The 15,475-nt window shown below is 36.7% G+C and overlaps 1 protein-coding gene across 1 annotated transcript; it reads left to right on the forward strand.

The window, feature by feature from the left end:
- Window positions 1-9,988: 9,988 nt before the first annotated feature.
- LOC122648623 (transcription factor BHLH148) lies at window positions 9,989-11,408 on the forward strand. The gene is made up of 3 exons (XM_043841833.1): window positions 9,989-10,366; window positions 10,465-10,740; window positions 11,268-11,408. The coding sequence occupies exons 1-3, from the start codon at window positions 10,040-10,042 to the stop codon at window positions 11,352-11,354; spliced, it is 690 nt and encodes a 229-aa protein (XP_043697768.1). The 5' UTR covers window positions 9,989-10,039; the 3' UTR covers window positions 11,355-11,408.
- The last annotated feature ends 4,067 nt before the right edge of the window (window positions 11,409-15,475 follow it).

Consider the following 15,475-nt stretch of genomic DNA (forward strand, 5'->3'; position numbering starts at 1 on the left):
TGAAAACTGCTCTCATCTTTCCATGGATGCGTTACATTTATTTGGTTTACAAAAATTCAATAATAAGCCATAAAGACATTTTTTAAATACTGTGTAGTTCATATGCCATAATGGCATTTTCATAAATATTGTGTAGTTTCATAAGACATAATGGCATTTCTGTAAATACTGTGTAATTCCATAAGTCATAATGGCATTTTTAATAAATCTTGTGTAGTTTCATTAGCCACAATGGCACTTTCGTAATTAATAACTACAGTGCTCGAATTGATTCTATAGAAAGCCTTCGAAAACGTTGATCCTGATCTTTTTGTGTTCTAGATTTGATCTCAGAACGGGGTTACCAAACACCATTTCTCATTTTATCGGAACAGAATCAAGAAATATCAATTTGGCAAAGTTTCGTGACTGGTTTAGCCCACATGGCCAATTATATGCCAACTTTCACCAATAGGGATAGGTAGGGACTTCTCCCATTACATCTCAAATTTTGTCGTCAAACTCAATCATATGATTAACTTTTATCCAATTTTTCTCATGTACTTTAGATGGCACATAATTTTTAGGGTAAATTACACGTCACCCCCTGATTTTCAAATGAAACTCAAATCATCGCCTGGTTTGTGAAAATACTCAAATCATCTCCTGTATTAGATCCCAATATGATAAATTAGTTTCTACCGTTAGTTTTATGCTGTTAAATAATGATGTCAACCAATGAAATAAATTTAAAGTCCTAAACTATCCTTGACATTCAAACACAGATTTTGAAGGGTAGTATTGTAAATTTAATTCTAATGTTTTAGTACAAGGGTAAAATAGTCCTTTCACACCAATGACTAACAACAGACACATCGTTATTATAGAGGGGGACGGATGAGTATTTTCAAAACCCAGGGAGTGATTTGAGTTTTGTTTGAAACCAGGGGTGATGTGTAATTTACCCTAATTTTTATTCCTATGTTCAACTTTTTTTTTGCAATTTTTTAATTTCTTTGACCTTTCTTTGATTTTTATCGTCTCCCTTAGTGACTATTTTTGGAGTTTGCTAACCTCAAATTGCCTTAACCAAATAGCTCACATGAGATAGTTGGCATGAGAAACATATATTAAAATTGAGGATTATAAAATAAAAATTATTTTTACAACGAATCATTGGGTTGATAATTAGCCTCATGAGATTCAGAAATTTTGTGTGAGATTATAATTAATGGGTAGTTATTGATGTCGCAAGTGCTTGGGACATTTTCATGAGGCACAAGACCGAAGTGAGTCATCCACTCATCCATTTTTATGGTTTATGTTATGTTATTTGTTTCTATTTAGAGTTGGGAGAGTGCATAGTAATGATTGAAGAATTGGTATACATGTATAGAGATTAGAGAGATACATGTGATACATGCCAATACATGGGGTGATATTTGATTGAGTTAGACTAAAAAATTTGACACGTGACTAATCTAGACCATACACACTCTATCAAAGAGTAAGGGTGTTAAACGGTTCGGTTTGATTCGGTACGAGGATTTTTAGGTAAAACCATAATCGAACTATTTATTAAACTGTTTCAGTTATTGAAACCAAAACCATTTAGTAAATGATTTCGGTTTCTTGATTTTTAAACGGTTTCTGTTTATCCGCCCTAAATGGTTTCAATCACAGCTTTAGATACTTGGTTCCTAAATGATTTGCCTGTTTTACACCAAATTTAATGTTTGTTGTATTTACTCAATAGGCCACATTGAAAAGGACATGTTTCTAATTTAAAGTGAAGCCTAAATATTCATATAAACATTGAATACTATTATATTAAGGGTTTTTTTCACGTACCTCCCCTGATGTATCACGTAATTATAAAAACATCCCTCAGTTTTGAAAAATTCCGTATGCCCCCTGAGATTCTTAAAAGTTAACACATGTCGCCATTCCATTTGATCTCAAATGTTTAGATTTGATGCCCCTAGTGAGTAGAATTAATGGTAGACTCTCTTCTTGGAAATCTAACCTTCTTTCTTTTGCAGACCGTAGTGTTCTCATTAAATCGGTATTAGGATCTTTACCTGCTTATCTTATGAGTTGTTTTTATTTTTCAACTACTGTGTGCAGGAGAATTGATTCTATTTGCTATAATTTCTGGTGTGGTGGTTCTGAGAACAATAGGAAAAAATCTTTAATTTCTTGGAAACTCATGTGTGTGCCTACTTTTCTTGGGGGTCCGGGCTTCCGACCAGCCCGTATCCAAAATAATGCTCTTCTTCTTCGTCTGGGGTGGAGGCTCCTGGTTGATAAAAATTCTTTGTGGACCAAGATCCTAAAAGCGAAATACTTTCCCAATTCCTCTCTTTTTGACCCTAGTACAAGACTGAAAAAAGGGTCTTGGTGTTGGAATAGTATCACTAAAGTATTTATTCCTCTTCGTTCCTTTTGCCTCAGAAGAATTGGAAATGGTCATGACACCTACTTCTGGAGTGACCCTTGGATCCCATCCATTCCTTCCTTTACAATCAAACCTGGGGAATCTCAGAGAACTTACCCCGAAAAAGTTAGTGTGTTTATTTCCAATGATTGCTGGAATATGGAGTCTCTTAGGAACTCTATTTCTTCTTATCTACCCAATATTCTTAATATCCCTTGCTCTAATTCGTGGTGGTGCACTCTTGCTAGAGATGGGTGTTTTAACACTAAAAGGGCGGCTAATTTCCTTTTTTGTTCCTTTTTTTATGATATTTCTTTAACCGCTTGGTGGAAATTTTTTTGGAAACTAATCTTCATCCTAAATTTAAAATTTTTTTCTGGCGTGTATTAAATGTAGGGATTCCAGTTAAAGATACTATTTCGAAATGGACTCAGGTCGACCCCACTTGTGCTTTCTGTGGCACTTGTAATGAGACCCTCTGGCATTAACTCCTATCTTGTGACTGAGTTAAACATATCTAGGCAACTGGTCCTTTGGGTCTGAGGACAGAATTCATCTTATTCCCATCTCTGAGACAATTCTGCATCTCTACCTTTCTAAGTCGCAAGCTTGATAAGCCTTCTCTTGTCTGGTTTTTCTCTATTTTTATTATAACTTGTTATTTTATTTGGAATTTTAGAGACAGTTATGTGTTCTGTTCTATTAAGCCTGATCCTCTCAGTGTGCTGTAGAGAATTGAACTCTGGATGAAGGACCTTCATATTGCTTCCCCCTCTTTTAATTCGAATATTTTGATATCTACTAATAAAGTTGTGGATGTTCTTCCTAGGATTACTTTGCCTACTTTTGATTTTCCTGTTTTGTTGTGCGCAGGGCTTGATTCCACAAACATAGGTTGTTCTGGATGGACTTTCGGCATTTTGTTAGATGACAAATTCATTTTGTTGACTGCATGTTGGATTAAAATCAATCATGAACTGGAACCTGAGCCGTTTGTGTTGGGTTGGATTTCCCTCAATGTGGAGGATGGCCCAAAGGTTTTTGGTGAAGCCCATATGAAGGGCATTTTTGTCCAATGATTTGTTTAATGAGGTTTTACCTCATTTTTTGTCTCATTGAGATAAAAGAGAGTGGCTGGTCGTTTTTGAGAAAAGAAGAGAAGAAGAAAGGGGGAGGTGAACAGTTTTTCTGGTTTTAGAGGCTCTGCGCAGTCAACTTTGAGAGCTCAATTGGATGGTCATTCGTGATCAATTTGAGCTGATTTTTGGACAAAAGATTCGTAAGACATATATCTTCATTCTGAACGGTGGGATTGTTGATTTGATTCCTTTAATTTGATCCAATAACTACGTTCTTTTTGCCCCTATTTTGGTGAGATCTCTTCCTTTTCTTTCATTTCTCTTTTGGAGTTCATCTTGTTAATGATAGATGCCAATGATATATTATTCTTGATGTTTGGAATGGTTGTATGTCTCTAATATTTATTAGAGTAGACTCTTGTATATTCCTATTATTTGGAGATAGTGAAATTTTGGTGGACTACGGTCCCGTGGTTTTTAATCATCTCATTGAGGTGATTTTCCACGTTAAAAATTGATGGTGTTCATGTGTGAGCTTGTGATGCATTAAGTTGCTGATTTGGGAGCACGGTTATTACCTTCATTGTGTTCAATATATATTGCTCCATATTGCTCTATTTGTTTGCTTCCTATTAGGTTCACTCAAGAAAGAAAAAATTGTTTGTGTTTGTTGATTGGGTACATATCGACTTCCTTATTTTTTTCCATTAAAGTGGTATCAGAACTTGGTTGTTATTTGGAGTATTTGTCTTGAGTTGAACAATGGAAACGAATACAAGTAGAATGGTTACTTTGAATGATTCAAACTATCCTGTTTGGAAAGGAAAAATGAAGGATCTTCTTTATGTGAAAGATTATTATCTACCTGTGTTTGCTAGTGAGAAACCTGAAAATAGGACTGATGAAGAGTGAAATATATTTCATCGACAAGTGTGTGGGTATATTAGACAGTGGGTGGATGATAATGCGTTGAACCATATTAGCGGAGAGACACATGCACGCACTCTATGGACTAAGCTTGAGCAACTGTATGCTCGAAAGACAGGGAACAATAAATTATTTTTGATCAAACAGATGATGGCCCTGAGATACCAAGATGGAACTCCAATGACAGATCACTTGAACTCCTTTTAAGGAATTATTAATCAGTTGTCCTCGATGGGTATTAAGTTTGATGAAGAAATACAGGGATTATGGTTTTTTGGCACCTTATCGGACTCATGGGAGACGTTTAGAACGTCATTATCAAACTCAGCTCCAAATGATACAATCTCGATGGATTTGGTTAAGAGTAGTGTCTTGAATGAAGAGATGAGAAGAAAGTCACAGGGTTCCTCTTCACAGTCAGATGCTTTGTTCACCGATAATAGGGGGAGGAGTAAGAGCTGAGGTCCGAAGAATAGAGACAAAAGTAGAGGTAAGTCCAACAGGTTTGCAAATGTTGAGTGTTATCATTGTGGCCTAAAGGGACATACCAAGAAGTTTTGTAGGAAGTTAAAGAGAGAAAATAAAAAGGAAAAAAGTAAAGAAAAGAAGAAAGATGATGAAGGCAAAGGTGATCGAGTTGCCACCACTTCCGAGGATTTTCTCATTGTCTACGATGGTGATGTTGTTAATCTTGCTTGTCATGAGACAAGTTGGGTGATTGATAGTGGTGCTTCCATCCATGCTACATCTCAAAAGGACTACTTTACATCTTACACGCCTGGTGACTTTGGGGCTATAAGGATGGGCAATGATGGTTTGGCTAAAGTTGTTGGCAATGGAGATGTTCATTTGAAAACTAATATTGGCACAAGATTAGTTCTTAAGGATGATGTGAAGCATGTTCCTGACATTCGTTTGAATTTAATTTCTACGGATAAACTTGATGATGAGGATTTTTGCAATACTTTCAGTGATGGCCAATGGAAGCTCACCAAGGGTGTCATGGTTATAGCAAGAGGCAAAAAGTGTTCAGCATTGTACTTGTTGCAAGCAAAGTTTTCCAATGGCATTGTAAATGCAATTGAAAATGAAAGTACAACTGAGTTGTGGCATAAAAGACTTGGTCACATGAGTGAGAAGAGAATGATGTTGTTGTCCAAGAAGAAACTCCTATCTAGAATGAAAGATGCACATTTGAAAAAGTGTGCTCATTACTTGGCATGAAAGCAGAACAGTCTTCTTCAAAAGCTCACATTCTTCAAGGAAATCAAATGTACTTGGTTTGGTGCACTCTGATGTGTGTGGTCCTATGAAGACAAAGACACTTGATGGTTCTCTTTATTTTGTGACCTTCATTGATGATCACTCTAGGAAGCTATGGGTTTACACCTTGAAGACAAAGGATCAGGTATTAGATGCATTCAAGCAATTTCAAGCTCTAGTTGAGAGACAAACTGGAAAGAAGTTGAAATGCATCAGCATAAATAATGAGGGAGAGTACATAGGACCGTTTGATGATTATTGCAGAGAACAGGGTATTCGACATCAAAAGTCCCCTCCAAAGACTCCTCAGTTGAATGGTCTAGTTGAGAGAATGAATAGGACATTGGTGGAGAGAGTGAGATGTTTACTCTCACAGGCATGGCTGCCAAAATATTTTTGGGGTGAGGCATTGAGTACAGTTGTACATTTGTTGAATTTGTCACCATGTGTTCCATTATAATTTGATATGCCAAATAGAGTTTGGACAGGTAAAGATGTTTCTTATGATCATCTGCGTGTTTTTGAATGCAAAGCATTTGTGCACATTCACAAATATGAGAGGTCTAAACTTGATGATAAGACACGACAATGTGTGTTTGTGGGGTATGGTCAGGATGAGTTTGGCTACAAGTTTTATGACCAGATTGGGAAGAAAATTATTAGAAGCCAGGATATTGTATTTATGGAAGATCAGACCATACAAGATATTGATAAGGTTGAGAAGGCAATGCCTCAACATAGTGATGATTTGATTGACTTGGATCCAGTTCCTCCAACATCGGTGCCAGAACATATTGAAGAGGAAATTCATAATGATCAGTAAGGTACAGGTGATGATGAGGTTCCCACACAGGTTGAGACAAATGATGATTCTCATGAGCAGTTGTCAGTACCAGAAATTCCACCACCTGTTCCTATCAAAAAGTCTACCAGAGATAGACAACCTTCCACATGTTATTCTACTGATGAATATGTATTACTAACTGATGAGGGAGAACTAGAGTGTTTTGAAGAAACAATGGAAGATGACCACAAGAATGAGTGGGTTGAAGCCATGCAAGATGAGATGAAATCATTGCATGAGAATCACACCTTTGAGTTGGTGAAGTTGCCTAAGGGCAAAAGAGCTTTGAAGAATAGGTGGGTGTACAAAGTGAAGCAAGAAGAACACTCCTCACGTCCACGATACAAAGCTAGATTGGTTGTCAAGGGATTCCATTAAAGGAAAGGCATTGATTTTGATAAGATATTCTCTCCAGTTGTTAAGGTGTCATCTATTCGTGTGGTTCTTGGTCTAGCAGCTAGCCTTGACTTAGAGATTGAGCAGATGGATTTGAAGACTGCCTTCCTTCATGGTGATTTGGAGGAAGAGATTTACATGGAGCAACCAAAAGGTTTCAAGGTCAAAGAAAAAAAGGATTATGTGTGCAGATTGAAGAAAAGTCTTTATGGCTTGAAACAGGCACCAAGACAATGGTATAAGAAGTTTGAGTCAATTATGGGGGAGCAAAGCTACAAGAAAACTACTTCTGACCATTGTGTTTTTGTTCAAAAATTCTCTGATGATGACTTTATTATTCTTTTATTATATGTAGATGACATGTTGATTGTTGGCAGGAATACTTCAAGAATTGACAGTTTGAAGAAACAGTTGAGCAAATCTTTTGCCATGAAAAACTTGGGGCCAGCAAAACAGATTCTTGGCATAAGAATCAATCAGGATAGGAATACTAAGAAGTTGTGGTTATCACAAGAGAAGTACATTGAAAAGGTGTTTCAAAGATTCAAGATGGAAAAAGCTAAAGTGGTTAGTTCTCCTTTTGCTACTCACTTTAGATTGAGCACTAAGTAGAGTCCTTCTACTGTTGAAGAAAAGAAAGACATGGAAAGAGTTCCATATGCCTCCGTAGTTAGAAGCTTGATGTATGCCATGGTTTGCATAAGGCCAGACATAGCTCACGCAGTTGGCACAGTTAGCCATTTTCTCTCAAATCCCGGAAAAGAGCATTGGAATGCAGTCAAGTGGATTATGAGATATCTTTGTGGCACTTCAAATTTGAGACTTTGTTTTGGAGGTGAAAAACCTTTGTTGGTTGGTTACACAAATGCAGATATGGCTGGGGATGTTGATTCTCGTAAGTCTACTTCAGGCTACTTGGTCACTTTCTCAAGTGGTGCTGTAGCTTGGTAATCAAGATTACAAAAATGTATTGCTCTCTCTACCACTGAAGCAGAGTTTGTTGCAGCAACAGAAGCTTGTAAAGAGTTGCTATGGATGAAGAAGTTTGTGCAAGAGCTTGGCTTCAAGCAAGAGCGGTATATGTTGTTTTGTGATACTCAAAGTGCTATTCACCTTGGTAGGAATTCTACTTTTCATTCTAGATCAAAACATATTGATGTGAGATATCATTGGATAAGAGATGCCTTGAATTCCAAGTTGCTAGAGATTGAGAAAATCCATACTGATCACAATGGCTCTGATATGTTGACGAAAGCTTTACCAAGGGAGAAATTTGAGGTTTGTCGTTTGATTGCCGGCATGGCGAATCCTTCCACATAGTCAGGAGGGGGAGATTTGTTGGGTTGGGTTTCCCTCCATGTGGAGAATGGCCCAACAGTTTTTGGTAAAGCCCATATGAAGGGCATTTTTGTCCAATGATTTGTTTAATGAGGTTTTACCTCATTTTTTGTCTCATTGAGATAGAAGAGAGTGGCTGGTCGTTTTGAGAAAAGAAGAGAAGAAGAAAGGGGGAGGTGAAAAGTTTTTCTGATTTTAGAGGCTCTGCGCAGTCAACTTTGAGAGTTTGATCGGATGGTCATTCGTGGTTGATTTGAGCTGATTTTTTGACAAAAGATTTGTAAGACATAGATCTTCATTCTGAACGATGGGATTGTTGATTTAATTCCTATAACTTAGTCCCATAACTTCGTTCTTGTTGCCCCTGTTTTGGTGAAATCTCTTCCTTTTCTTTCATTTCTCTTTTGGAGTTCATCTTGTTGATGATAGATGCCAATGACATATTATTCTTGATGTTTGGAATGGTTGTATGTCTCAAATCTTTATTAGAGAAGACTCTTGTGTATTCCCATTATTTGGAAATAGTAAAATTTTGGTGGACTACGGTCCCGTGATTTTTAATTCTCTCATTGAGGTGGTTTTTCACGTTAAAAATTAATGGTGTTCATGTGTGTGCTTGTGATGCATTGAGTTGCTGATTTGGGAGCACGGTTATTACCTTCATTGTGTTCAATATATATTGCTCCATATTGCTCTATTTGTTTGCTTTCTATTAGGTTCACTCAAGAAGGGAAAAATTGTTTGTGTTTGTTGACTGGGTACACATCGGCTTCCTTATTTTTCCCATTAGTTTGCTATTCTCAACAGCCTTAATTGAGCTAAATCGAGAAGTTTGAAGTTGAAAGAAATTTGGTGCTCCAACACGGCGCTACCCGGACTTCTTCCAATTCCATCCCGTTCTCCTTGGACTTTTGAAGTGTTGAAATATTTTTTGCAGATTTTGGATCTATCCAAAAATATTTTATTCAAACCTTTGACGGATCCCCCTCTCCTAACTTAGTTTAGATCTTTAGCAAAACAACCTTCTAGTAATGTACCCTGTGTCGTTGAACACTGTACAACTTTGCCATGTTTTTAATATATAATTTTCTGTTGTCATAAAAAAAAAAAAGAAGAAAAACCGTCCATTTTCATGGTTTTTCCTATTTGAATCATGGGAGAAGGTTCTTTGGCCATGGGAGTGTGGCCTACACCAACACTCCCATGAGTCTCTCTCTCTCCTCCCCATATGAAAAGACACCTCTACCCCCTTGTTTGGAGGAGGAAAGAGATAGATACATGAAAATACTGGCATAGGCCACACTCCCAGACAAAAAACCACTTCCCTTGAATCAATTATTCATGTTCAAAGTTGGGAGATTATCAAGTAATGGCTACATTTCTCCGTATCTCAGACCCCCTCTAACCCTTGTGTCAGATGAGAGGAAGATTCTCTTCGGTTGGTTCTCACCTCCATACCACATGGGTAGATGAACCGGACTCAGATTTGAGTGCCAAGTGGGAGTAGCTCTCCATCACAGTATGCAACTTCCAGAACAGAGCTGGAATATTCAAGGCAGTTGCCACATTTGATCACGTGATATTATTATATTAGGCTCCACACTCCACACGTCCACAAAAGCTGAAGTCCAAAGTCCAAACTCAAGTCTGGGGTTTCAAACTCCTAAACTCCAAAACCACCATCAGTACGAATTCTCTCTCTTTCACGCCCAACCCCTAAACGACGACAGTTATAGGAGCCGTTGCAATCGAAAATTTGAAATTCCCGGTGACAACATGGATCCCTTCTTGCCAGAGGAGCTGCTCTGGTTCGCAGCTCCTCCTCCTCCCCAACCCCAAGTGAATTGGAGCAGTTTTGTCAGATACACAAAACCCTCGGAAGGATCACGACCGGATGAGAATTCCATTTCAATTCCTAGAAACGATAGGAACATGCATAAGAGAATGATCGAGTTGTTGAGAGCAATTCCAACTGCCAGGAAGGAAAACAGAGAGATTGAGAACGATCGTAGTTACCGTCATATGATGAATGAGAGACTCAGGAGAGAGAAGCAGAAGCAGAGTTACGCAGCTCTGCGTTCCATGCTTCCTCCTCAGACCAAGGTCCTCTCCTCTTTTCCTGTTCTTTACTCGGTGGGGTTTGCTTTGAAACGTTATATCTTTAATCGGTTTCTCAATTTTAATTCTTAATTACTTTGCAGAACGATAAGAACTCCATCGTTCATATGGCAGCGGCACATCTGCAGGAGCTGAAGAGTGAAAAGGAAGAGTTAAGGAGGCGAAACCATGAGGTTAAGACAATCTTAACAGGGAATGAAGACAAGAAGATTAGATTTCGAGTAAATAATCCGTCTTCCGCGGTTGATTCTATGATTGGGGTACTCAAACATTTAAAAGACATGAACTTGCAAGCAAGAACGATCAGATCAAAGTTTTCTGCTCAAGAACTTTCAGCAGTAATAGAAGTCGAAACACAGGTGAGTAAGTAGTAAGCCAATTTCAGCATAATTTGACCCTTTTTGAAAATTAATCTTAACAATTTCCCATTTTTCTCTTGGAAAAAGGAAGGAAAACAGAGAGAGAGAGAGAGAGAGAGAGAGAGAGTTCTTAATATGATTTTTCCCATTTGAATTGGGTTCTGTTAATTCAAGAAAGAGATTTCTTTAAGATGGTTTTTGAACACTTCTTATACGTCTACAGGAATACAGCATTATAGCCAAATTGATACGTACAGATAGTTTAATGTCTTGTGTTACAATTAATTTGGCATTAATGGGTATAAATTTAGGAGAAAAGTTTCCAGAATTCTATCTCTTTCAATTCGGTCAATTTGAGCTCAATGGGTATAAAGTGGGAGAAAGAAAACGAAGAATTTTCCATGTTTCTGTGTCTTTCGATCTTTGTTTGTAGTTGATGGGTTATATAAAATTAATCTTTTAGTTTTAAATTTTTTTACATTGAGTATTAACGTGGATTTTCTTGCAATTGGGTGTTATTTTTCAAGATTGAGGCGGCGGAAGTGGAAAAAGAAGTGCAGAAGGCTCTGATGGAAGTTGAAGGAAAGTTCGGAACTGATTTCCTGGAAGGATAGTTTTGTTCATCGAGAGTTTGGCTTTAATTTTATTGATTATCAGATCTTTGTCGTTGGCTCGATCCCTTGTTCCTCGTCTCTTCTGTTCTGTATATTAATCCTCGTGAGGGAAATCTAATTATTACTTTATTAAAAGATGTAAAACCTTTCTTGGAACCACGTGGGAATTTAGTTGCTTAAATGACAACATTACCCTTAACTATGCTCAGAAGATTTACTTGTATGGAACTCGTTCATATGTTATTGTTGTAGTCCAACCAAAAAAATGATTAGAAATCGGAGGATATTATATATTGCGAAAGGTTTTTAGAATCTCTTCATCCATGGTGATTTGACATTATGATTGGATTTTTAGAATAACGAGATTCATCATTATTCCCACCTCTTATTGATAAATGTCTGAAACATCCTTCCTTAGTTGAATCAAAAGGCAGATCCCATGACTACAGAGATTTTCTCGTTTCCATGGATGAAGTAAAACTCGATTTCATAAATAGGGATGTTACAACACAAGAAACTTTTGTAATCATTACCCAATATGATTGTGTAGAATACTTAAAATTTTACCATATTTAGTAAATGATATCTTTTGGATGTTTTTTTTTTTTTTAATCTTTTAAAATCCAAGGTATATAAATGCAAAGTAAAGTGAAATTTAATAATCAAATATGAAATCATTTTCACATAAAAAATATGAAATGATTTGAATGTAGTGACATAACCATGTGTGGTAATGATTAAAGTTCTTTTACTAGGTTTGAAAATCTCACTTGCCTTCCCTTCAATCTACTTCAATTTCCCATGCAACCAAGCAAAGCTTAAAAGGGTATGGGTTTGTTGACTAAATCCTTAATATATGAGTGTAGGTTTTTTATCATTATCATGGAAGGGTGTCAATGAGTAACCATTAACCAAGTATCGAATCCGAATCCAGACCAAATACCCAACTCCAATCTAGACCAAATTTAATATGGTTAAAAGTGGAGCCTGGACAAGGTAAGGGCTACCCAAACAATTTAATGAATTAGAGATTTAGAGTCCTCTTTTGGGAATTTTTTATTTTTTTTGGTAAAATCTTTTTAGGATATATTGAAATCATATAGTTAATTAAAACGTAATTAAAAACACTAAACTATTTTTGTTGGTAAACACTATAACTGTAATGGACAAATAAAACAATCATACAATATGACTCATATGAGTTTTTAACTTTTTATTCCCTCATGATGAAGATAGAATCTCTTCAACCACGACCCTAGGATTTGACAGAGGAAAGGCATTCTGAACACTTGTCAACTTATGTTCTGAGAGTCCAATCGTCAAATCACGGTAAACAAGAGATTGTATCATCATCCTAGATCATTAAAAAATAATAACAAAAATACTTTGGTCTTACAAATATGGCAAAAAATATATTTCTTATGTGTTTCATTTTTTGGGAAAGTTTTCAAGCATCGTGGGTGCACAAAAACTATACACATCTAGGGTCATAAATGTTTGTCCCCATTGTTCAGGATCGATAATACCGTTGTACTGTTTCCGCTATCCTCTACACACCCTAGGGTCAATATACTTTTTTTTTGGGGGGGGGGGGGTGTTGTTAGAAGTCTTGACTATATTGTAGTTTTCTTTGGATCATGATCTTGAGCATTTGAATTTTGTATGTACTCTCATTCGTAGACCATGAGAATAAGGGTGTCAATTGGGTACGGAACCGGGTATTTGGTTCGGATCCGGTTCGGTTCCAAGCAGTGGTAGCGGGATCCAGATCTGGACTAAGTCCCGGAATAGTTCTAGAATTGAATACTCTATCCGTTCTTGGACGGTTCGGTTCGGATCTGGTTACAATCAGGTTCTTATCTGGTTATTACATCCGGTTACTATATCCAATTTAAAGTCGGTTATGCCATTTGATTCTCATTTGGTTATGATATTCACGAGACAAAGCAAAGCAAAAGTTTAAGATCAAAATATATAACTTGCTTAAGTAAAAGAAATATTGATAGAATATTTTAACTGAAGGGTTAAGTTAACCACATAACCGTCAATTAGAATCTTTTAAACCTAATAAAATAGTAGATTTTTATGTTAATTTTTAAGGCGGGTATTCGGTCCGGATCCGGATCCGATCTGTACCGAATTATAAAGACATTTTTAGATCCAGAAGCCTAGTTTCAGATTTTAGGCAAGAAATGGGATTCTAATCATTAGGACAAATTTTCTTCCACTTGGAGAGGATGGTTCACCGAATCACCGTCCATCCTAGGGTTACACACTCATCTTAAGGTTATTTGTGTGTTTCAAAATATCCTTCAGATGCCTTCTCCCGCCTATCCCACACTATGCTGAATGGATCCCCATTCAATGTGGGTGGAGGGAAACTCGATCCTAATCGCTCTATGCATGATTGAGTCATGTCTTCTTCTTCTTCTTCTTCTTCTTCCATTGGTGTGCAGTTGCTCCTTTGTTATATCCAGTTACGATTAGTTAGACCCTAAAACCCATTTATGAGTAATATAGATACAAAATATAAATGGATTCTAAAATTCATTGAGTAAAAACAAAAAACACAGAAAAGGAGAAAAGTTTTCTATGGGGGTGTGTATCGTTCACACCCAGATATAATGGAGGATAAAATGATCACCCCATCCCTTGTGAAAAATGAAAATCTTGCACCCCAAGATGTTTCTATGTGCATTCTCATTGGTCCTCACATGTGCTCAAAGGACCATGCCAAAAAAAAAGATAAAAGCTTATTAACAACAAAACCCAATCAATGTTTAAACAAATAGGTTTTTTAATTTTTGCTTGTTTATGACTTCATATGTAGGTCAAAATTTCAATTTACCTCAACAAATTCTTTTAAGTCTTGACCATATAGTAGTGGAAAATTATCCTCTCCAATTCCCTATAGCTTGGCAGTGTGGCAGTGCAACAGTGCTAGTGTGGATGTCTGACACATGGCAGCTCGGACATTCAGCGGTCCGAGCACCACGTGTCGGACATCCACACTAGCACTGCCGCACTACCGAGGTATAGGGAATTGGAGAGGATAATAATCCGTATAGTAGTAGCCTTCTTTCTATCAAAAAAAAAAAAAGCAGATTATATGCGTATAAATAAGGGTGTCAAAACCAAACTAAAACCGTTTAAACTGAAACCGGCAGACCATTTAGTTAAATGGTCCAATTATGGTTTTAGAAATTACACCGTTTATTTTATCGATTCGGTTCGGTTTAGACCAATTAATCCAACGATTTCAAGCTGTGTAATCCAATTAAAACCGATTGTAACCAAACCGTCTAACCGTTTAAAAACCTCAGTTTTAGGGGAGTTATAAATTCATACTATTATGTGCTTCTGGGTCTCTGTATTTTAAAGCTCTAACCATGGCTTCCGTTGTTCCTATTTCATTGTTAATTTTTTATATGCATCTTTCTTAATGGTTATGTGCACTGCCAAAGGCCCTCAATTGTGAACGTTGGTGTGGTTTTTACAATTGATTTTGTCCTCAGTAGAGTTGCAAAAGGCGTCATGGAAACTACAATTGCTGATATCAACAAGGATCCATTCATTCTTAGAGACCTGGTGGATGTTCTTTCAAATAATTTCATTTTTTTCTGTTATCTTAGTTAATCCCCAAACTAAGTTTTAAGATTCAATTTGTTTTTTTTTTGTCCAAAAATTAGAACCACAAATTTTATCTCAGGTGTTATAATGTATAAGTATTACAAATTCTAGGAAAGTTGTGGATTTTAAAGAAGCTATCAAGAAATAGGGAGAATAAACGAGATGCACTAGGTGGGATTTTTTATTAGAAAGATTAATAGAAAGTCTATTTTCTATTAAAAAATGCAGCAGGTAACTAGTATAAATTAGACTTAGTAAATGGTTTATGAAACCAAATAATAACCGTCTAACCGAAACCGTTTAAAAATCATTTATCAAACAGTCCAGGTTTTGATTATGAGACTGTTTATATTCTCAAGCAGTCAAAATCGAACCGAACCGTTTAACCAAAACCAGACCGTTTAACACCCTTACGTATAACAGGTTTAATTAAAAAAAAAAAAAAAAAAATCTAAAATCTAAAACCAAGGTAACCAAACCCTCGTCCCTCT

This window comes from Telopea speciosissima, chromosome 1 (genome assembly GCF_018873765.1).
Source record: "Telopea speciosissima isolate NSW1024214 ecotype Mountain lineage chromosome 1, Tspe_v1, whole genome shotgun sequence".
Lineage (NCBI taxonomy): Eukaryota > Viridiplantae > Streptophyta > Magnoliopsida > Proteales > Proteaceae > Telopea > Telopea speciosissima.

Excerpts from the sequence above, each read along its gene's own strand:
- LOC122648623 (XM_043841833.1), top strand. The coding sequence starts at position 10,040 with ATGGATCCCTTCTTGCCAGAGGAGCTGCTCTGGTTCGCAGCTCCTCCT. Across the intron at positions 10,367-10,464 it reads TGCTTCCTCCTCAGACCAAG|AACGATAAGAACTCCATCGT; the intron begins GTCCTCTCCTCT and ends ATTACTTTGCAG. Across the intron at positions 10,741-11,267 it reads TAATAGAAGTCGAAACACAG|ATTGAGGCGGCGGAAGTGGA; the intron begins GTGAGTAAGTAG and ends TTATTTTTCAAG.